The 23,329-nt window shown below is 42.4% G+C and overlaps 1 protein-coding gene across 1 annotated transcript in view; it reads right to left on the reverse strand.

Moving 5' to 3' along the window:
* Positions 1–23,329, reverse strand: part of LOC140741846 (cadherin-related family member 3-like) — a 77,935-nt gene that overhangs the window by 4,037 nt on the left and 50,569 nt on the right. The window contains exons 13-17 of the mRNA XM_073072308.1: positions 14,494–14,665; positions 4,566–4,801; positions 3,139–3,341; positions 856–875; positions 719–750 (exon numbers count right to left, since the gene is read on the reverse strand). Coding sequence (XP_072928409.1) covers positions 719–750; positions 856–875; positions 3,139–3,341; positions 4,566–4,801; positions 14,494–14,665 — 663 coding nt within the window. The remainder of the gene's footprint in view (positions 1–718; positions 751–855; positions 876–3,138; positions 3,342–4,565; positions 4,802–14,493; positions 14,666–23,329) is intronic.

Below are 23,329 nucleotides of genomic sequence, written 5' to 3' on the forward strand. Positions count from 1 at the left end.
ATACTGCTCCCTCACACCTTCCCAGACCCTGCCTCACTCTCACCACTCCACTCCCACTGCATTAAATATCTAAGCAAACCTTCGACATGAATGGTAACAGAACTGTGAAACTCTGTGAAAGGAAATGGACTCAATTCAAGAAAGCTTCAAAGTAAATTTACTATCAGAGTACAAACAGTTGTGTCACTATATACTTCCCTGAGATTTATTTTCTTGCAGGCATTCACAGTTAAACAAAGACTTAATCAATGAAAAACTACACACAAAGACTGACAAACAACCCATGTGTAATAGAAAGCAAATCTCAGGATTATCCACTGTGGCATTTATGTACTTCGATAATAAAGTTTACTTTGAACTTTAGAATGCAAATTGCGCAATACAAAACTAGTTAATAATAAAAACAATAATTAATAAATAATACTGAGAACATGAGTTGTGGAGTCCTTGAAAGTGAGTCCATAGGCTGTGTTCAGTTCGATGTTGCGGTGAGTGAAGTTATCCATGCTGTGTAGGACATGTAAGGAATAATTCTCTCTTTTGCCCAGCTTCCAGATTTCCATGAACTTACTAGTGTAAGCTTGGTCTGGTGTCACACACATCACTAGATGCTGCTCATTGGGGAGGAGTTTATGAATTCGTACATATGAGACTACCCTCAGCACCCCTCCATTTCCCATCATTTTGTTTAGTAAAGTCAAAATTCTGCCCTACTTACTGTTAGCACTTCCACTTTTTCTTTCTTAGGTTCTGTTTTAAAAATGAATAGAAACTTGTCAAAATTAACACCACATCATTGAATAGTATTGTTTGCATAACAAATTTTTGGTTTTATTTATAATCTAACATACACACCTGGTGCATAAATCTTCACTCTACAAAAGTAGCAAGACGAGAAGTTAATTAAAAGAAATACAGCTTATCATAAAACATTTTACTAGATTCTCAGAGAACAATCAAGCAAACACCTTAGAGGGCGCTGGGATCATGATCGGTCTCCATTGCTTCTGACGCAAGTGGCCTTGCCTGCTTAGTTCAGATGAGGAACTGCCACTAAGTGGTTGTTGAGTGACTGTTAGCCTCAGTATGGGGCTGGAATTTGTGACAGGCTGGTGTTATAGCCAGCTAGGAAGTGTTAAGGAGACGTCCATTATGTCTGTAGCAAGTGTCTTAACTGAAGTGCAAATACCTCTGCCACTTTATTTTGATACCCAACCTAAAAGCCTGCATGTTGAGGTTTACTGAGAAGAACTGTGATGTGATCACACTGCGTACATGTGGCCTCACGCTGCAAGATTCATGTCTCCTTCTTTTCTCTCTGGCAGATTGAACTGTGAGCTCCTGGGGAACGTCTATACAAGTCTACAGCATTTGGTTGTCGCAGAGGCCTCGAAGTCAATTTAAAGTCCTTCAGCCCCTCCCACACAATTCCGCGTTGACCTTTGTAATTATAGAAACTCTCAAACACTTTAACAAGCATGGTACCCGCTTGTCAGAACTAACGTGAACACACTGATCCCTTTAAATAATTATCATGCTGAAGACATATTCAATGATGCATAATTTTAAGGGACATTGAAACCAAGACAAGAATTTACTGTTGAATACTGACACAAGAAGCACGTGGCAGGGAATTTCTGAAGATTACAGACTACGAGTCTACCCTGTGCGTCAGCAACCAGGGTGCTTCACTCCGAGAGGCTGAATGTCTTCTATGCCCAGTTTGATGGACAGAGCGAAGTACTGGCAAGGCAGGCACCCCTCCACCCCCAGGGGAGCAGACACCGTCCGGCTGAAGCAGGGGTGAGGAAGATTCTGGCCAGAGTCAACCCACGCAAAGCTGTGGGACCCGATAACGTAGTAGGTCGAGTTCTGAAAGACTGTGCTCCCCTGCTAACTGAGGTGCTGATGGACATATTCAATACCTCTCTGGAAAAGTCCACTCGGCTTTCAAAGTAGCAACCATCATTCCAGTGCCAAAGGTGGTGGCAGTAACCTGCCTAAATGACTATCGTTCTGTGGCATTAACATCAACTATTATGAAATGCTTTGAGCAGCTGGTCATGGAGTACATTAAAGCCTTTCTCCCAGCTACATTGGACCCTTTCCAGTTCACTTATCGCTCAAATCGATTCACTGACAATGCCATAGCCTCTGGCCTCCATTCTGTCCTGTCCCACCTGGAAATTGGGGTCTCATACACCAGACTGCTGTTTATAGACTTCATTTCAGCACTTAACACCATCATACCCCAGAAGCTGGTGGGAAACTGACCTCGCTGGGTCTCAATGCCTCCCTTTGTAACAGGATCCTGCACTTTTTAACAGAAAGGGCACAGTCAGTCCATGTGGGCAGCAACGTCGCTCGTCCCATTACGCTGAGCACTGGAACTCCCCAGGGCCGTGGGCTCAGCACACCGCTGACGCATGACTGTGTCGCAGGACTCAGCTCAAACCGTGTCATCAAGTTTGAGATGACACAACAGCAGCTGACCTCATCGTCAACAATGTGCAGAGAGGAAGTGGAGTGGCTGGTGGACTGGTGTGAGAACAGCCCAAGTCTGAACATGGAGAAGACCAAGGAGATGACTGTGGACTTTAGGAAGCTGCACAATTTCCCTGTGCAGATACATGGCTCCTCCGTAGAGAGAGCTAAGTGCACTATGCTCCTGCAAGCTCACATCACGGACAACCTCACCTGATCCCTCAATATCACCTCCACTACCTGAGGAGACTGAGGCAAGTGAGGCTCCGCTCCATCTTAATCGATAGAAGAGAACCCTGCATTAATGTAGCACCCTTTCAATGCAGCTTAAAGAGGCTTACAGCCAATGACTAACCTTCTTTTGATGTTTACTACTTGCCAATATAACATCCAGTATGACTCAGTTTTCAATTGCAGGCAGGCACATGGTATCACTGAAAAACTGCATGGTCTGTATTTGCATTTTCCCTTTGTCCTCACATTACAGATTTCAAATCCGTTAAACAAAGAAAACTTAATTTTGTCCCATGATCATGGCCTAAAGCAGCATAACTTTAATATTTCTACAAATGAAAGTTCTAAACACAAGTCTCCTAAATTAAAAATGCAACAAATCTAAAATCATTTCAATGTAATGAATTTTAAAGAACTTACTTCTTGGGAGGTGGTTTTGGCTTTTTCGTGCATGCTTTGCTGCAGCATTGTATGCATTTAGTCCGGGTCAAGATAAGATAAAGAGCCAGGGCAAACAGGATAGCCAGCATGATTGCCAGCAACGTGAAAACAAAGGGAACATACCACCCTGATCCATTATAGGTATTCACGGCACTCTTAATGATAGTCAGTCCTTTTCTTTCCTGTTTAAAAAAGATGAGAAATTCATTACCATACACATATGATGAATTAGTGCAGAACGGATTTACATGTTTCAGTCTCTTTAATTGAAATCCCCAGGGCCATCATTAAAATGAGAGTCACTATTATTCCAGCGGAGGTATGAAAGAAGAGGGTGAGATTAATTGAAGTCGGCGTGACATTAATTCTGTATCCAGAAAGGAATAGTTGGCAGGCAGAGGACTCTCCGTCCCAGCCAAAGGTTAAGGTGCCAGTCAGAGGGAAGAGAAAGCAGGTAGTTCCCTAGTGGAGCTGAGTATCAGGTTAGGTTTGGGAGTGGACGGAGAGGGTAGGTGGAATTTCTGGAGAGGGAGGTGGGTTGAGAAGGAGCCATGAATGTGCAAATATGTTGGTATCTTGTACAAAGTATATTGAAGCATTTCTAAAACTGGAAGAGTCACAGAGATGATGCAGCCAGCATCCGGGCACCCTACCTGGCTCCTGGCCTCTCTCATGGACTCCTTCAGTGTCAGTTGGAATTACCATGACCCAGGAAACTCTTCCAGCAATGACAGGCCATTCTTGAACCAACTGGAGTCCACCTACTGGACTCACTCTCATCTCAGCCAGGCTGTGCGCAGGCTTCGGAGGTGCGATTAGGGCACAGGACAAGCATCTCGGCCTGATTGTTGGCATAGCTCAGTGGGATGGGCAAGACCAGTAACTGTAACACATCCCTGTCTGATTCCATCAACAACGGACTGTGTGGTTTGCAGTCAGGGAAGTCGCACACAGAATACCTTAAACAAGAGAAAATCTGCAGATGCTGGCAATCCAAACAACACACACAAGATGCTGGAGGAGCTCAGCAGGGTTCCCCTCCCCGTCTCCCGATTTCACCCATCACCTACTATCTTGTGTTTCTTCCTCCCCTCCCCACACCTTCTTACTCTGACTTCTCATCTTTTTTTCTCCTGCTGAAGGGTCTCGGCCCAAAACGTCGACTGTTTACTCTTTACCATAGATGCTGCCTGGCCTGCTGAGTTCCTCCAACATTTTGTGTGAGTTGTTTGATAGAATATCTTAACTCGTTTTTAAACTTGCAGTTACCAAAAGAGTTAAAATAGTGACTGTGCCCTAATTAGTCACTTTCTACCACATTATCGGTGCATGACACCATTACAATAAAGTAATAACAATATGAAGATTAACGGGTAGTATGCTGTCTTAAAAAATAAAGTACCCACATAAAAGGATGTCGTTGTGGGAGCAGTTGTTCTTGTCTCAACTACGGTAATGTCAATCAGCACAGTTCCTGTCCTTGGTTTCACTTTATTAATATTATCATCGATGATGTGAACAACAAGATGGTATTGATGCTGAATGTCTACTTTCCCCTCAAAGTCAAATGGAGCTGTTACTATCAGCTTAGGAGTATTAAGTCCACGGACAGGATCGAAACCAAAATGATGGTTCACATTTCCTGTATATAAAATGAAATGGAACAAAACATCGTGGTGAAGAATGGATTGACAGATTAATCTCCATCTTACTCTAAAATGTTAATTATTAAAACACTGATGGAACTATGACTAGTTATGAATATGTGGGATTAACTTCATATGAGGGAAATTCATTAAGTATGCTCGCTCGAAACTGTTAGCTTAGTTAAAGCGTTTAGTATCAAACATGACATGAATTCTAAGTCATAATTGAATATATAATCTCTTCAATACAGAAGAACGTTCAGTGAGATTTTAAGTAGTTTTTGTTATTTGATAATCAAACTAAACACCCTGCAAGTTTTTGGCACTTAGTGGTGACCAGTGGTGTGCCTCGGGGATCTGTTCTGGGGCCCCTACTCTTTGTAATATTTATAAACGACCTGGATGAGGAAGTGGAGGGATGGGTTAGTAAATTTGCTGACGACACAAAGGTTGGGGTGTTGTGGATAGTGTGGAGGGCTGTCAGAGGTTACAGCAGGATATTGATAGGATGCAAAACTGGGCTGAGAAGTGGCAGATGGAGTTCAACCCAGATAAGTGTGAAGTGGTTCATTTTGGTAGGTCAAATATGATGGCAGAATATAGTATTAATGGTAAGACTCTTGGCAGTGTGGCAGATAAGAAGGATCTTGGGGTCCAAGTCCATAGGACTCTCAAAGCAGCTGCACAGGTTGACTCTGTGGTAAAGAAGCCAAGAGGTAATGTTGCAGTTATATAGGACCCTGGTTAGAACGCACTTGGAAAACTGTGCTCAGTTCTGGTCGCCTCACTATAGGAAGGATGTGGAAGCCATAGAAAGGGTGCAGAGGAGATTCACAAGAATGTGGCCTGGATTGGGGAGCATGCCTTATGAAAATAGGTTGAGTGAACTCGGCCTTTTCTCCTTGGAGCGATGAAGGATGAGAGGTGACCTAATAGAGGTGTATAAGATGACGAGAGGCATTCATCATGTGGCTAGTCAGAGGTTTTTTCCCAGGGCTGAAATGGCTAGCACGAGAGGGCACAGTTTTAAGGTGCTTGGAAGTAGGTACACAGGAGATGTCAGGGATAAGTTTTTTACGCGGAGAATGGTGAGTGCATGGAATGGGCTGCCAGCGACGGTGATGGAGACGGATATGATAGGGTCTTTTAAGAGACTCTTGGATAGGTACATGGAGATTAGAAAAATAGAGGGCTATGGGTAAGCCTAGTAATTTCTAAGGTAAGGACATGTTCAGCACAACTTTGTGGGCCGAAGGGCCTGTATTGTGCTGTAGGTTTTCTATGTTTCTATGTTTCTGTTGGACAATGAAACTAGGAACATATGCCAATGATTCCCAGAGTATGATCAGGACTTTAATGATTATCTTATCTGTTTCTAATTCCATTATAACATTTTTCTGTCCTTTTTTTAACAAAATAAACTTCATTCACAATAAAAAGATTATTGACAAAAATCGACTGTTTTATGTCTTTGCATTCTTTATATACATGGTCAATGCTTTCCATACTGTTCTCACACTCTGAACTCACCTGCCACTCTGGGGTTTTATATTAAACTCTACAGTAATTGAGAGGCTTCCTTCCCCCCACTTTGCCCCTCCCTCTCCAGCAGGAGAAGAAACCCAAACTGTGGTCTTTCCGCACGGAGCCTTTGCGGTGACTGCACCAAGTTTCAGTGGGTCCCCAGCACGTACCCCTGCCGCCTGGAAAGCGCCAGTCGACAGCATTCCTCCGCGACGTGCTGGCAGACCAACAAGTTTCGGGCCGACCAAAGAGCATCTTTCACTGAGTTGATGATCTGCCAGCAGCACCGGATGTTCGTCTCCGTGTGCGGCCCCGGGAATAGCCCGTAGAGCCGAGAGTTTTCTGTCACACTGCTGCTCAGGATGAAACGCGACACAGGCCCTTTCAGCTTCCTCCACACCTTCTTCACAAGCGCGCAGCGTGCAAGGAGGTGAGCTGCTGTTTCTTCCCCACTGCAGTCAGGGACGATGTTCCATGCACACAGGAAGGATCTGACTGGGAGGGCCCCTCTCACCAGCTAGGTCTAGCCTGGGGATGAGGCATTCTGCCAGATGGTCTGGACAGTCTGCTCAGGGATGCACCCCACTACCTCCACCACATCCTTCTCCTGCAGAACGTCCAACTGCCTGAAGGCCCTGTGTTCAAAGGTGTTGGTCTGTAAGAACTTTCCCACGAAGGACCGGTGGTGTGGCAATGTCCAACTAACTGGGATGTTGTGCAGACCCACCCTTCGCTACACCAGGGACAGGTAGAACCTCGGCATGTGCTAGCACTTGGTTCAGATTCAGATTCAGTTTATTGTCACTTAGAAACCACAAATGCAATGCAGTTAAAAAATGAGATGAAGTTCCCCCAGAATGATATCACAAAAGCACATGACAAAACAGACTACACCAGAAAATCCACATAATGTTTGGCAATCCCCAATCCAGAGTCCGGAGAGGCTGCTGCGTATTAATATCACGCTACCGTCTTAGCGCATCCCCGGAAAGGAGCTCCAAACCACCAGACAAAAACAAGACCAAAAACTAAAGCTACAAGACCTGCACAAAACCACATAGTTACAACATGTAGTTACAACAGTGCAAACAATAGCATAATTGATTAAAAAAAAACAGACTATGGGCACAGTAAAAATAGTCTAAGATGTTAAAGAACTGTAAGTTCAAAAGAAATCACCACAGTTTCCACAAGTCCCCAGGGTCCCGACAGACTCGTCATCCCACGCCAGCGGCAGAAGGGAGTACCCCCACTATGGATTTCCAAGGCGCCGCCCGACTCAGCCTCACAGACGCAGCACACAATGGAAGCTCCATTGAAACCAGCCTTGCAGACGCAGCACACACCGAATGCGACCTGAGTCCGTCGAAAGGACTCCGAGTCTGTCGAACCTCTGAGCCGACGACCATCCCCTCCGGCACAGTTTCTTCGAGCACCATCCTCCGCCGAGCGTATTAAGACGGCCCGCCAACGGCCATCAGCAACGCGACCCCGAGGACTGGGGGCCTGTTCTTCCCAGCAGAGTCCCAGACTTCACAGCAGCAGCAGCAACGAAGAAGGTCTTCCTGGAATTTCCCGATGTTTCTCCGTGCTTCCACGTCCGTTTTCACTCGATTATGATTGCCACTTCACAAATAACAGATAATCAGTTCCGGAGTGGCCACTGCAAGCTGCGTCGCGCCGCCATCTTGGATCAAAGTCCACTTATTTAGGTTCCACGTTCAGCCTGATGCAGTCACGCACAAAGGTGGTCATCAGGGTGAGGGCAACATTGCGAACATCCTTGTCCCCAGTGTCCAGGGACTTGTGTGTGGTGACCCACCTGATCTGCTCTATCTTGGATCCCTTGCTGAACCTGCAGACACCTCAGGTGATTCTCAAGTTGGGGGAGCAGGGCATGGGCCACACCGGCACTAAGCACAGCAGCCCTGAGAGCAACTCAAACCCGATATCCTGGTTCTTCCCCGTAATCGACAGGGAGCGCCCTCTCCCACAGTCCCAGTCCGCTCCAGCCAGCTCTTGTTGCATGCCTCAGCCCCTCCAAACCAGATCCCCAGCACCTTCACGTAATCAGACCTGATGGTGAAAGGGATATAGCCTCACTCTTCATGCAGTTAACACGGACGCCAACTCAAACTGGTCGCAGATGCTGATCAACCTGTAAACTGGCCTTGGACGTGAGCTGAAGACAGTGAGATCGTCCGTGTACAGGACGGTTTTCACTTGTATGCTGGTAGGCAATTAGAATTGCAGCAGATCGATTCTCTGATGGGTAGATGCATCAGCAACTAATTCACTTCCTTTATGAGACCCAGTGAAACGTCTCTGGTCTTTCAGATTATTCCCAGAAAATCTGAATAGAACAAATATTTTCAGCTAAGGCATTTTCATTCAGCATTTCCCTTCATTATTGGTGCCATTTCTCCTTGTACTTGGGTGTATGTAGATCGATCTGACAGCAGGTTGCTGGGAATACGATGTCATGCTTCAAAAGCCTGGTCCCACTGGGCCTTGTATAAATGTCATTGTTGGGGATTCACCAGAGATAATGAGCAACACTCTGGGATTTCTGGTGACCCACTTCACATTTGAAGAGTGTAACACTCTGTAAGGTTTCACTGCTATTGTAATGGTTTCTCTGTAGCAGCAGTGTTTGGATTATGACTAGAGATAACGGGGCTTTGGAGTGTGTACCATCCAATGAGAGGCATGTTGTTTCTTTCTTGTGTGTCTGAGAGAAGGGTTTTGTGGTCTTTGGTTGGCAAGTGATGAAGAGAGTTAGCAGACCGCAGGATGGAGTGGACTTGGAGCGAGGGTCCAGGAGTCGACAACTGTCGGAGGAGGTCGATGGGGAACGAATGGACGGACAACCGTGAGCTCCAATGTGCACTTTAGACTGTTTCAGTAAAATGGGCCCTTTTTCTTCGTGTTTTCTTTACTAACCCTATAGTGAGATTAAGAATTATAAAGCTAAATCATTTGATTGCAAATGGTATGCTGTCTGACATTTTGTGGTACGAATTGGTAACCTGACAACACATCATGCAGCATCCACGCCAACAAGATTTCTCAAGTTTGGCCGGGCTGGAGGCTGTCTCCCTCTAGACCATATATGTCAAACTCAAGGCCAAATCCGGCCCGCGGTGGAATTATCTTTGGCCCGCGAGATAATATCTAATTACTATTAAAGCTGGCCCCAGTAATCGAAGCGCCTATGGCGTATGATATGGCTAATGCTGAGTTTATTCAGGTACCAGATTTTCAGGGTTTTTAGTGTTTATTCGGCAGTCTTGCTCGGCAGTCTTCTTCATAAGAAACGGAATTTGTAAAGTGAAACACTTTGTAGTTATAGCAGAGACTGAGACACATGAGAGCAGGCTGAAAAAACGGAGGCAACGAAAGCTGCGTTCGCACGCGTCCGACTGATCCGGCCCGCATGAAGCTGCATTTTGCTCAATCCGGCCCGTGACCTAAAATGAGTTTGACACCCCTGCTCTAGACAATCGCATGCGGGCCAAACCTGAGGGTTACAGCTGTAGACAGATCCTCTATAAGAAGGTGTATCATTCTGCTTAGTTGAATTCAGTATTGATACTGGGAGGATTCTTCAGTACTGTAATTCATTCATTTCTAATTTATTTAAAGATACAGCACAGAATAGGCCCTTCTGGCCCTTCGAATTTGCGCCACCAGCAACCCGCCGATTTAACCCCAGCCTAAACGCAGGACAATTTACAATGACCAATTAATCTACTAACCACTACGTCTTTGGAATGTGGGTTCACACACTGGAATCCCACATGTTCATGGGGAGGTCATGCAGACTCCTTACAGATGACGTTGGAATTTACGTCAGTAAGATGAAAGAGCTGATTGTGGACTTCAGGAAGGGTAAGACGAAGGAACACATACCAATCCTCATAGAGGGATCAGAAGTGGAGAGAGTGAGCAGCTTCAAGTTCCTGGGTGTCAAGATCTCTGAGGATCTAACCTGGTCCCAACATATCGATGCAGTTAAAAAGAAGACAAGACAGCGGCTATACTTCATTAGGAATTTGAAGAGATTTGGTACTTCAAATCTTCACCAGTCTGGCCAGATGCAGTGAATTAAAATTGCCTCTTGTAGTCTTTGGTACATTGCTAATAAGCAGGATAACTCCCGAGAACTAAGCTGGTTTTCATCTGCTGTTCTTGGCAAGTTACAAGTACTGCTGCAAGTCTGCAAATTACAGATCCTCATAAAATGACATGCTATCTCAGAAACATCCGATGGCTCGCACAAACACATCTAGTTAGAAAGATAAACACTCTCAGCAGTAATTAGTCAACATTTTTCTGTACATAACAGAATTTATCCAAAAAACTGAATTGTAGCTTTGTATAGAAAACTGGGTTACTATGTCATAGGCAAGCAAGAAACTCAAAAGTAAAAGCTCATGAACTAGGTTATATACAAAACCCTCAATCTCCTCAGCAAATAGTTACTTAGAGGATGCTGCCTGGCCTGCTGAGTTCTTCCAGCGTTGTGTACGTATTCTTTGATCTACAGCATCTGCAGTTGTATTTTTGTGTTACTTAGAGTAAGCTAGCCATTTTCATAAGATGCCAAACCTGTGTGTTTTGTGGAGAGCAATTTACCAAACCTTATATTAACTTTTAGTAGTTGCATGCAGCTGAAATAGCACAGACTAACTCAATAATAGAAATTCAAAAAAAAACAAAATAAATTGTAAATGCTAGAAATCTGACAGATAATGTTCTTATAAGTTCATAGGTTGGCCTACATGAAGAGGAATAGTCATGTTAAAATTCCAGTCATGCAATTGTATATCAGTAGTTCGAATCACAGTTAACGTGCAGGGTTCTTTTTCTCTGCACAAACGCTGACTTGCCTGAAGACCATGCACTTCAATTGATTTCTTTGGATAGTTTTCTATTCACAGTTTTTCAAAGACAAAGAATGCTCCACTAAATTGGAGTGATTTTACTATGCTAAAACAGGTATGAATATTTCACAGAATTATGCTACCATTTTATATCATCGTCTAAAATGTGCTAGACTGAGAAAGAGAATTCTGATGGAATTTTATAAATGAAGCATTATTATAGCCATACAATGGCTTGGTTAGAGCATATCTGAACCAGAGTGTTTGGTTCTCGATCTGCGTCTTCCTAAGGTTATATTTGCCGTGGAGCAGAGATTCACCAGAATGTTAGCAAGGATCTAAATGATAAATTACAAGATGCAACTAAAATGATAGATTTATGTTCATTGGAGCATGGAAAATTCAAGGGTGATTTAGTTGAGGATTTATGAGTTTTGAAGGAATTGTTATAGAAAATTAAACTTTTACCTATGGTAGAGGGTGGTGGGGAGGAGATGTAAGGCACTCCTTCAGTCCGCTAGCCTGCAGGTCACCCTTGGGCAAGGGTGCTTAGCCCCCTCCCACCCCCGACCAGGGTCATGTGAAGCCATGGGACCAAATGATGGGTGTTATGAGCAGCTGGTGCATATCACAAGTTGTGTGACCACTGATGCCTGGCAGAGAATCTCTGAATGGTATTGATAACGGCTGGGGTCACCCGTCTTGCCCAAGTGAAGGCAATGGCAAACCATTTCTACAGAAGAATTTGCTAAGAACAATCATGGTCGTGGAGACCATGACTGCCCACGTCATACAATGGTAGGAAAATTCTTGTCAGAGCCAGACTATTGGGAGAGAAATTCGTAAAAAGTCTCTTTTCAGCAAACTCTCCGACACACTGAATAGCATCTCAACGATAAAGATATTAAATCTGCGACTGATGGGGCAAGAACAGAAAAGCAAATAGATCAAAGTGAGTTAATAGAAATGTAACAGCATTTGAAGGCCCAAATAGGCTGGAGGGTTGAATGGTCTGTTCCTGCTCTTACATTCGTATGAACCTGCAGCTTGTCTCTGTATCTGCGGTACTTAAGCTAATGTAGTAACTAATCCATCAAAAATATTGTTATCGAATTTTTTTGAAACCCTTTAACAAGAACCATTTAGCATACATTTGAGAGTTCAATCTGCAAGAACAAAGCACTTGACTTGAATAATGGATGTCAAACTGTGTATCACAAATTAGAAAGTATGTCATGTCAGTGGCTATTTGTGCTTAGAAAGGTTGCTGGTCAAATTGTGTCATTGATCATATAGTATTAATACACATTGTTTACTACACTTAAAAGTGATAAGCTGATATTTAACTGGTATTAAGCTGGTATTTTCTAAAAGCAGCCTTGACATCTTAAACCGCTTATTTTTAACACAAAATATAAAGGAAAAGCCTATTGTCAATCAGGTGATTTTTTTTACACACACAGAAGAGACTTTATTTTTTCAAGTCAGTCCAAGGATTTCAGCCCAAGTTGTTTGCTGTCCCTTTGCCTCCACTGATGCTGCCTGGCTCGCTGAGTTCCTTCAGCAGCTTGATTTTCTCTTGCTGCAGATACCAGCATCTGCGATCCCTTGTGTTCCTGTACTTGCCCTACCTGCTATTTTATAAGGTTTCTGTAAACTTCATTTAATATTTTCTGGAAAAAAATAATGGTGAAGATGCAATGCCAAACAAATATTTGCCAGCAATGGCATCAAGAAGCTCAGAAGGCTTTCACTGACAAATCACAATGGCACCATAATTGTCAAAGCAAGTACATGCCTGTAGTTATGCAGTGCGCAGGCTTCCTCCTGTGAGTATTGCTGTTCTCCTTCAGATGCCTATCTGACCTCCTGTTAACTATCGTTTAACTCACACTTCACTACTCTAGTTATGTTCTTCCTACATGAAAATATTTTCTCTGAACCTATCAAAAATTTTCATAATCTTAAAGACGTTATGATGTCACCCTTCAACCTTATTTTCTAAAAAAAACACCCAAATGTTCACCCTTTCCTTTTATATATATCTTCGCACCTTGCATCATCCTTGTAAACCTCTCTGGTGCCTCTCTGTAATAGACGACCAGAAAAATATGCAGTATTAAATATGATCTAACCAAGGTTCAATGCAGACTTTGCACAACTTCACAGCTTTTCAATTCTATTGCTCTAGAAATAAATCCTCAACTTGCTTTACATTTTTTTTAATTTGCTATAAAATTTTGTCCAACTATAAGTGAAATAAAGTTCAATAGATTCGGCTCAACTTCACTACTATTGCTCTAGAAGTAAATCTGCATCTTCCTTTGTATATTTTATAAACTTGCTATGATTTTTTTTGTGTAACTTCATGAATCTAGAATTTATCCTTCAAAATAAGATTCAGGGTGAATTCATAAAGCTCTTTAAAGCTATTTGAAAGTTTTTGATGGATTGAATTCAGAAAAAAAAGATTCCATGTGGGAAAGCACATAACTAGAGTGGTGAACTATTAGTAAAACTGCAGTTCACAGGAGGTCAGGTAGGGAACAGAGGGAGAAGGGACTAAACAGAGTTCTCAAAGGAAGAACTGAGCTAGTTTTATTATGATCCTTCAAATTTCCTTGGTTGGTTCAGATAATTTTATAATGCTACTGTGAAACACTTTGTAACACCTGACTACATTAAAAGTGCTATATACACATGGATAGCTGTATTAATGCCAATTTGAGGAAGACGAAAGGGTCAGCCCATTCGTAGAAGGCAGCTAATAAAGTTGGGGTAGAATGGTGGTATGCGTAATGCTATTACATCACTTGCGCCATTGTCTGTAGGGAGTTTATACATTCTCCCTGTGCGTGTCTGTTTCCTTTGGGTGCTCTGTTTTCCTCCCACAAGACTTATGGGTTAATAGGTTAATTGATCATATGGGTGTAATCGGGCATGTAATCATACTGTAAGAATTTATATTTTAAAATATCAAGGAAAAGTAACACTTTTACTTTTAGAACTATCAATAATAAAAATGCTAATTTCTGAAGTAAAAAAAAGAAAGCTGAAAAGACACAGCAGGTGAGGCGGAAAGAATTAACATTCCATTTCAGGCTGATGACCTGTTTGCGATCCATTTATATATGTGAACTAAAAACCGCACAATAGCAAGCACTGGTGAAAATGTTTCTTTTCATGCATGCTGATAAATATTTATCAAGAAAGTAATTTTGCATGTCAACCCATATTCAGACTTTTATTTCAAGACAGATGCAATATAATATACATACCTGATACAATCTCAAAGCGGGTCTCATTGTGACTGGAATCTCTGTCTTGACAGCTCAGTCTGAAGCTGTTGATATTAGTTCCAACAGCAATGTTATCAAGAATAGTTGCTTTGTAAGTAAGTGGAAAGCAAATAGGTTTTTCATCATTTTCCTCTATTATATTGATGATGACCTAACAAGGAACAGATTTCAAATGGAAAAGAAATGCAAGATTAATATGAAAAAAGAAGAGTGGAGCTTTCAAAGTTATGTTGGCTTTCATGAACATGTACCCACATCTTTGCCAGAAAATTATATAAAAGACTGCTTAAGGATTATAAACTGATGTATCATGTTAATATCCAATTCCCAGGGGAATACTTTAGTACTCTATCTGAAAACTTGCACTTAATTCACATTTCGAGATATTCTGATTTCACAGGAGAATGACTCATATTAATTTTACAGAAAACAAAAAACAGATTTAATATCAGAAGCCAAGAAGATTTACCCAAACCGGCTGCTAAAACAGCAGTGTCAGCCATTAGTAGCTAACCAGAAAGCCCAAAGATCAGAGTGATGTCTACATCATGTCAGATGATGCACTTTGGCCAACGTTTGAGGCTCTCTCCAAAAGATTTTGTGAAGCTTTGTAGTATACCAGATAATAAACATTACTGCAAACAAATCTGTAATGTCACAATATATACCTCAACACCAATGAGTCTTATATTATCAATAAAAGATCATCAATAATCAATTATCTTTTTAGTCCTCTCTTACATGATCTTACTTTTATCTTCAAATGCAAACAGAAGAAATAGGGCAAAAAATAATGAAAGAAAATTCACTGACACATGATAAATCACAGCTCTCAGCTGTAAACACAGATGCACTCTCATTAAATCCTCCTGATCCCAACCTATATTGCTCTCCTTTAAACAGAGTGGGAAGGCTGTAGTCCCAGTTAGGTCAGATGCAGACAAGATAAACAACCTCTGATACAACTTTACTTTGGTCATTTTTCTGCCCTGTCCTAAATTTAGAATTAAGCTCTCTAAATTGAACTACAGACTTCACTTTAACCCCCGGAAAATTGCCTCAACAGGATCCAATTTGACCTCCAGAGCTTCTCACATTTTTTTTCTAACCCTACCTTTCAAACATTTGATTTGTCAATTTCCCAAGAACTACCTCACAGAGCAATCTCTTCCAGCCATGTATCACTTGCTTTCAGCCTGGTCCTTTGCCAATTGCTCACTGCACTATTCGATTTGCCAGTAACTGCCACTCAACCCATACTTACATCACCAATAACCCCTCCAAAGTTGGCAAAGTTCACTTAAACCCATTGTGTATATTTCCATCCTGTCATAGAACAAAATTAAAAATAGTAGAGTTTGATTTTGCTTTTGTTGAACCAGCTTATAGTTTATAGCACTTCACCACTCTACAGGAAGGATTAAGATTGAGTGCATATAAGAGATTGACAAGGATGTTGCCTGTACTGGAGAGCTTGGTTTATAAGGCGAGGCTGTGTCTGTTTTCCTTAGTGCAGAGGAGCCTGAGGGTGACATGATTCAGTTATTGTGAGAGGTATAGAGAGGTTAGAAAGCCAGAGTCACATTTCCCCATGACAGTGCGTCTTTAATGTGAGGTCATGGGTTTCAGGGGAGAGAAGGGAGGCTTAAAATGGATCTGAAGGGTAAATTGGGCACTCAAGGAGTAGTTGGCATCTGGATTGAGCTGCTGGAGGAGATGGTAGAGGTAGGATCAAGAAGGTTGGCGTGGATGTAGTGGACCAAAGGGCCAGATTCTATGTTGTACAACCCAATGATTCTGTGAATTCTCAGATATGAGAAACAGCATCTCCATATCCATGTTGTGGAGTCTTCTCATAATTCTGTGTTTCAGTGAGATCAGGTCTCAATCCACTCAACTTGAAAGGATGGGGATTTATTTTGTTCAGTAATTTCTCAAAAATCAAACATTTACATAAACACTCTGATGAGTCTTCATTGCATTCTCTCTAAAGCAAGTATCTTTGCAAAGCAGACTAGAACCATATACAATACTCCAATATTGTGATCTCAGCAAGGAAGACACTTACTCCTATACTTGAATCTTCCAGCAATCAAGGCAAATACAGAATATCATTTTCCTTCCTAATAGCTTGCTGAACCTACTTCTCAGCTTTCAGTAACTCATGTACAAAGCTACAAATGTCCCTTTAAACACCAAAATTTCTCAATCCCTCACTCTAACAATGCTTAGTGTTTCTATTAGTCTACTGAACTGGATAGCTTCACGTTGATCTCCCAACAAACAAGCGAAACTGTTGATGTGTCAGGTCAAAACCCTGAATCAGGTCAGAGAGTCTCAATCTCTTGTGTCCCACTCTGATCTCTACTGATTTCTATCGGACTCCATTACTCACAATGTGCCAACCTGTTGTTCCTTCGTCATGCTTTCTATTTGTTACTTGGCTTTTAACTAACGCTGACATATTTCACTCAGTTCTGTGCTCTCAGTTCTTTTATTTTCACCAAACTTCTACATGGAACCTTATCAAAAGCACATTGAAAATCTAAATGCACACATACATTGGCCCAACCTCATCTTCTTTACCAAATGCACCTCAAAAAATTCCAGTGGATTAGTTAGGCCTAATTTCCTTTTCATAAATACTCTGCTGAATCCTATCATTTTCCAATTACTAATTTCACAACCATTATGAGACCACAAGATCATAAGATATAGGAGCAGAAGTAGGCCATTCGGCCCATCGAGTCTGCTCTGCCATTCAATTATGGGCTGATCCAATTCTTCCAGTCATCCCCGCTACCCAGCCTTCACCCCTTACCCTTTGATGCCCTCAAGAACATACCTATCTCTGCCTTAAATACACCCAATGACTTGGCCTCCACAGCCGCTTGTGGCAACAAATTCCACAGATTTACCACCCTCGGAGTAAAGTATTTCTCTGCATCTCATTTCTAAATGGATGTCCTTCAATCCTGAAGTCATGCCCTCTTGTCCTAGCATCCTCTACTGTGGGAAATAACTTTGACATATCTAATCTGTTCAGGCCTTTTAACATTCGGAATGTTTCTATGAGATCCCGCCTCATTCTCCTGAACTCCAGGGAATACAGCCCAAGAGCTACCAAACATTCATCATATGGTAATCCTTCCATTCCTGGAATCATTCTTGTGAATCTTCTCTGAACCCTCTCTAATGTCAGTATATCCTTTCTAAAATAAGGAGCCCAAAACTGCACACAATGCTCCAAATGCGGTCTCACGAGTGCCTTATAGAGCCTCAACATCACATCCCTGCTCTTATATTCTATACCTCTAAAAATGAATGCCCACATTGCATTCATCTTCCTCACAACCGACTCAACCTGGAGGTTAACCTTTAGGATATCTTGCACAAGGACTCCCAAGTCCCTTTGCATCTCTGCATTTTGAATTCTCTCCCCAAATAAGTAATAGTCTGCCCGTTTATTTCTTCCACCAAAGTGCATGACCATACACTTTCCAACATTGTATTTCATTTGCCACTTCTCTGCCTATTCCCCTAAACTATCTAAATCTCTCTGCAGGCTCTCTGACTCCTCAACACTACCCACTCCTCCACCTATCTTTGTATCATCGGCAAATTTAGCCACAAATCTATTAATACCATAGTCCAAATCATTGACATACATCGTAAAAAGCAGCGGTCCCAACACCAACCCCCGTGGAAATCCACTGGAAATCAGCAGCCAGCCAGAATAGGATCCCTTTATTTTCACTCTCTGTTTTCTGCCAACCAGCCAATGCTCCACCCATGCTAGTAGCTTCCCTGTAATTCCATGGGCTCTTATCTTGCTAAGTAGCCTCTTGAGCAACACCTTGTCAAAGGCCGTCCAAGTGCACCACATTTACTGCATCTCCTTTGTCTACTCTGCTTGTAATTTCCTTAAAGAATTGTAGTAGGTTTGCCAGGCAGGATTTTCCTTTCAGGAAGTCATGCTGGCTTTGTGCCTCCATGCTCGTCATGTGCCTCCAGGTACTCTGTAATCTCATCCCTAACAATCTATTCCAACAACTTCCCAACCACTGATGTCAGGCTAACAGGCTAACAGGCTCCCACCCTTATCAAATAGTGGAGTAACATTTTGTAATTTTCCAGTCATCTAGTACAATGCCAGAATCTATCGATTCTTGAAAGATCATCGTTAATGCCTCCACAATCTCTCCAGCTACTTCCTTCAGAACCCAAGGGTGCATTCCATCAGGTCCAGGTGATTTATCCACCCTCAGACCATTAAGCTTCCTGAGCACCTGTTCAGTTGTAATTTTCATTCCACAAACTTCACTTCCCTGACAGTCTTGAATGTCCAGTATACTGCAGATGTCTTCCACTGTGAAGACTAATGGAAGTTCTGCTGTTATCTCTGTGTCTCTCATTACAATATCTCCAGCATCATTTTGTATTGGTCCTATATCTACCCTCAACTCTCTTTTACCCTTTATATACTTAAAAAAGCTTTCAGTATCTTCTTTGATATTCGTTGCCAGCTTCCTTTCACAATTCATCTTTTCCTTCCTATTGACCTTTATAGTTTCCTTCTGGAAGTTTTTAAAAGCTTCCCAATCCTCCTCCTTCCCACTAGCTCTGGCTTCCTTGTATGTCCTCTCCTTTGCTTTTACTTTGGCTCTGACTTCACTTATCAGGCACGGTAGTGTTCTTCTTCCCTTTGAAAATTTCTTCTTATTTGGAATATATCTGTCTTGCACTTCCTTCATTTTTCACAGAAACTCCAGCCATTGCTGCTCTGCTGTCCTTCCTGCAAATGTCCCTTTCCAGTCAACTTTGGCCAGTTCCCCTCTCATACTATTGTAATTTCCTTTATTCCACTGAAATACCAACACATTGGAGAGTTCTCCCTTCTCAAATTTCAAAGTGAACTCGATCATATTGTGATCACTGTTCCCTAAGGGTTCCTTAACCTTAAGCTCTCTTATTATCTCCCGATCATTTCACAACACCCAATCCAGCACAACCGATCCCCTAGTGTGGGGCGACAATAAGCTGTTCTATAAAGTCATCACTTAGACATTCTCCCTTCAGGTCCAGTACTGACCTGGTTTTCCCAATCCACTTTCATGTTAAAATCCCCAACGATTATCATGGTATTGCCTTTCTGACATGCCTTTTCTATCTCCTGCTGTAATTTGTAATCCACATCTCAGCTACTGTTTGGAGGCCTGTTACAACTGCCATTAGGGTCCTTTTACCCTTGTCATTTCTTAACTCAACCTATAGAGACTCTACATCTTCCAATCCTATGTCATCTCTTTCTAATGACAATATTATTTTTATACACAGAGCCATACTACCCCCTCTGCCTACTAACCTATCTTTCTAATACACCATATATCCTTGGACGTTCAGCTCCCAATGGCAGCTAGCTACCCTTTAGCCAAGTTTCAGAGATGGCCACAATGTCATACTTGCCAATCTGTAGCTGAATTTCAAGATCGTCCATTTTATTCCTTATGCTGCATGCATTCAAATATTACACTTTCAGTCCAGTATTTGTTGCCTTCTGTTTTAACTCCACCACACCTCCATTGCCCTGTAACTCATGCCACTGGCTGTGATTAAGCCTCATCTCCTGCCTGTACTTTCTATAATCTCTGTTGCATGCTATCTTTGACTTATTTCTGTTTTCCCCTTCCTCAACCCTATCATTCTTGTTCCCAATCCCCTGCCAAATTAGTTTAAACCCTCCCTAACAGTTCTATTAAATATCTGCTGGGATATTGGGCCCCTTTGGGTTCAGGTGTAACCTGTCTTTTTTGTACAGGTCGTACCTCCGCCAGAAGAGGCCCCAATCGTCCAGGAATCTGAAGCCTTGCTCCCTACACCAGTCTCTCAGCCACACATTAACACACCTGATTATGCTATTCTTGCACTCGCTAGCACATGGCACAGGCAGCAATCCTGAGATTACTACCCTAGAGGTCCTGCTTTTCAGCTTCCTACCTAACTCCCTGAATTCCCTCTTCAGGACCTCCTCCTGCAACGTGTACCAAGACTTTTGGCTGTTCACCCTCTCTCTTCAGAATACTCTGCACCTGATCCAAGACTTCCCGTACCCTGGCACCTGGGAGGCAACACACCATGCATGTATCTCTACCAGGCTGACAGGACCTCCTGTCTGTCCCCCTCACTATGGAATCCCCTATGGCTATCGCATTCCTCATCTTCCTCTTTCCCTTCTGCACCACGGAACCAGGCTTAGTGCCAGAGACCCAATTGCTGTGGTCGTTCTCTGTCAGGTCATCCCCCTCAACTGCATCCAAAATGAGGTAACGATTACTGAGGGGATGGCCACAGGGGTGCTCTCTACTATCTGAGCTCTTCCCTTCACTTCCCTGACCATCACCTACTTATCAAACTCCTGCAGTCTTGGGGTGACTAACTCTCTGTAGCTCCTCTCTATCTCCTGTTCACTCTCCCTAATAAGCTGTAGGTCATCGAACCACAGCTCCAGATCCCTAACGCAGTCTCTCAGGAACTGCATCTCGGTGCACCTGGCGAGATGGTCATCTGGGAGACTGGAAATTCCCAGGATTCCCACATCCGACACCCAGAGCAAAATACTAACCCTACTGACATGCTCTCTATTCCTCAAGAAAATGCAAAGAGAAACCAGAAACAAAGTCCACCTACCAACTTACCTCTTCAAAGGTTCAATTTAATGTCAGAGAAATGCATACAATATATATCCTGAAATGCTTTTTGTTTGCAAAACATCCACTAAAACAGAGAAGTATCCCAAAAAATGAACGACAGTTAAACTTGAGAACCCCAAAGCCCCCCCAGCTCCCCCCTCCCACGTGTAAGTGGAGGTGAGCAACAGTCCCCTCTCCCCCCACCAGCAAAACAAAAAGCACACCCGTAACCGAACACAAGCATGAGCTATGCGATAGCAAAGACACAGACCTCTTTATTATAGACTGAACTATTTTCCCACCTTTTTCAGGTTAATAGGTCAGTAATTCCTTTTTAACAGCTCTGTGATGGACATCCTCTGGTCTTTGGGATAAATCAGTTTTCAGGTTCATTAATTTCTCTAGGAATATTTACTAACACTTTTTTTTCCTCACTTGCACTGAACCTTTGTTGCCCACTATATCTGGATGTGTTCTATTTCTTTGGTGACAACAGACACAAAGTATTACCGTAGTTTATTTCTCTGCCATTTCCTTATATCCAATTATAAATTATCTTATATGTATGGGACTCACATTTGACCTCTCTAGTCTTTTCCTTTCTACCTATCTATGGAAGCTCTCACAGGCTGATATTGATTTTGATTCTCATTCTTTGCCAAATTCTAAGATGCTCATCACTTTCAGGTTCACTGTTTCTTCTGACAATTCTATAAACCTGCTCTTATAATTTAATGCCATCTTTAATTTCTCCTTTATTATATGTTTGGACCATGTTGTGTTTTTGTGTCTTGCAGGAATGTTTATTTGTTGCATTTTATGTATTATTGTTTCAACAGCTAGCCATAGCCTATCCATGGGAATCTATATAAAAGTGGTCCCCGCTCTCCCACAACCAACCCCACCTTATTATACCTTCATAACTTCCTTTGTTTAGTTTGAAAATCATGGTTTGAAATTACATTAATTTCAGGCTTAATGCAAAATTCTAGAATACTGTGGACTTTCTTTCCAATTCTCTTTGTATAGCACTATAACCCTTGCAGTTCCTCAACAGAAAACTATCTTATATAAATCCTAGAAATTATCCTTACTAATTTGTTTGGCCAATCCATGTGACACATTTAGGTTCTCCATAATTACTAAACGTAATGACTCATTTATATCATTCCCTACTGCACTATTATTCAGTGGCCTATTCTATCAACTTCTGCTAATGTTTTCTTGCTTCTGGCTTTACCCGACCCTCATTCTTCACTTTCTATAGGGATTGGTCTGTCTGTGATTCCCGTGTCCATTCATCATTCCCCACTAATCTTCCTCCTGTGACCAAAAAGCCCTCCAAGTTACCTGCCTATTTACCTCAAACTTTTACCTCCATTCAGGTCCCCAAACAGTCCTTCCAGGTGAGGCAACACTTCACCGCCGAATCTGTTGGGGTCGTCTATTGCATACAGTGCTTCCAGTGTGGTCTCGTATACATTGGTGAAGACTGACGCACTGTAAATTGGAGGACCGCTTTGTCAAGCACCTCCATCCACCAAGAGTGAAATTTCCTAGTGGCCAGCCATTTTAATTCCTATCCACATTTCTATTCTGACATGTCGGTCCATGGCCTCCTCTTTTCCCATGATGAGGCCACTCTCAGGGTGGAGGAGCAATACCTCATATTTCATCTGGGTAGCCTCCAACCTGTTGACATGAACATCAATTTTTCCTTCCAGTAAAAATTTCTCTCTCCTTTCCCTCTTTTTCTATCCCCCACTCTAGCCTCTTGCCTTTTCTCCTCACCTATCACCTCCCCCTGGTGCCCCTCATTCTTCCCTTTCTTCTATTGTCCACTCTCCTCTCCTATCAGATTCCTTCTTCTCCAGCCCTTTATCTTTCCCATTCACCTGGCTATACCTATCATCTTCTTGCTGGACCTCCTTCCTCTTCCCCCACCATTTTATCTTTCTCCTTCCTTTCCACTCCTGGGTTGACATTTCAGGTCTCAGCCTGAAATGTCAACTGTTTATTCATTTCCATGAGTTCCTCCAGCATGTTGTGTGTGTCGCTCTGGATCTCCAGCATCTGCAGAATCTCTTGTGTTTATGATTTTCTTGCTTCTGCTGCTTCATAGCATG

The sequence above is a fragment of the Hemitrygon akajei genome, chromosome 19 (genome assembly GCF_048418815.1).
Source record: "Hemitrygon akajei chromosome 19, sHemAka1.3, whole genome shotgun sequence".
Classification (NCBI taxonomy): Eukaryota; Metazoa; Chordata; class Chondrichthyes; order Myliobatiformes; family Dasyatidae; genus Hemitrygon; species Hemitrygon akajei.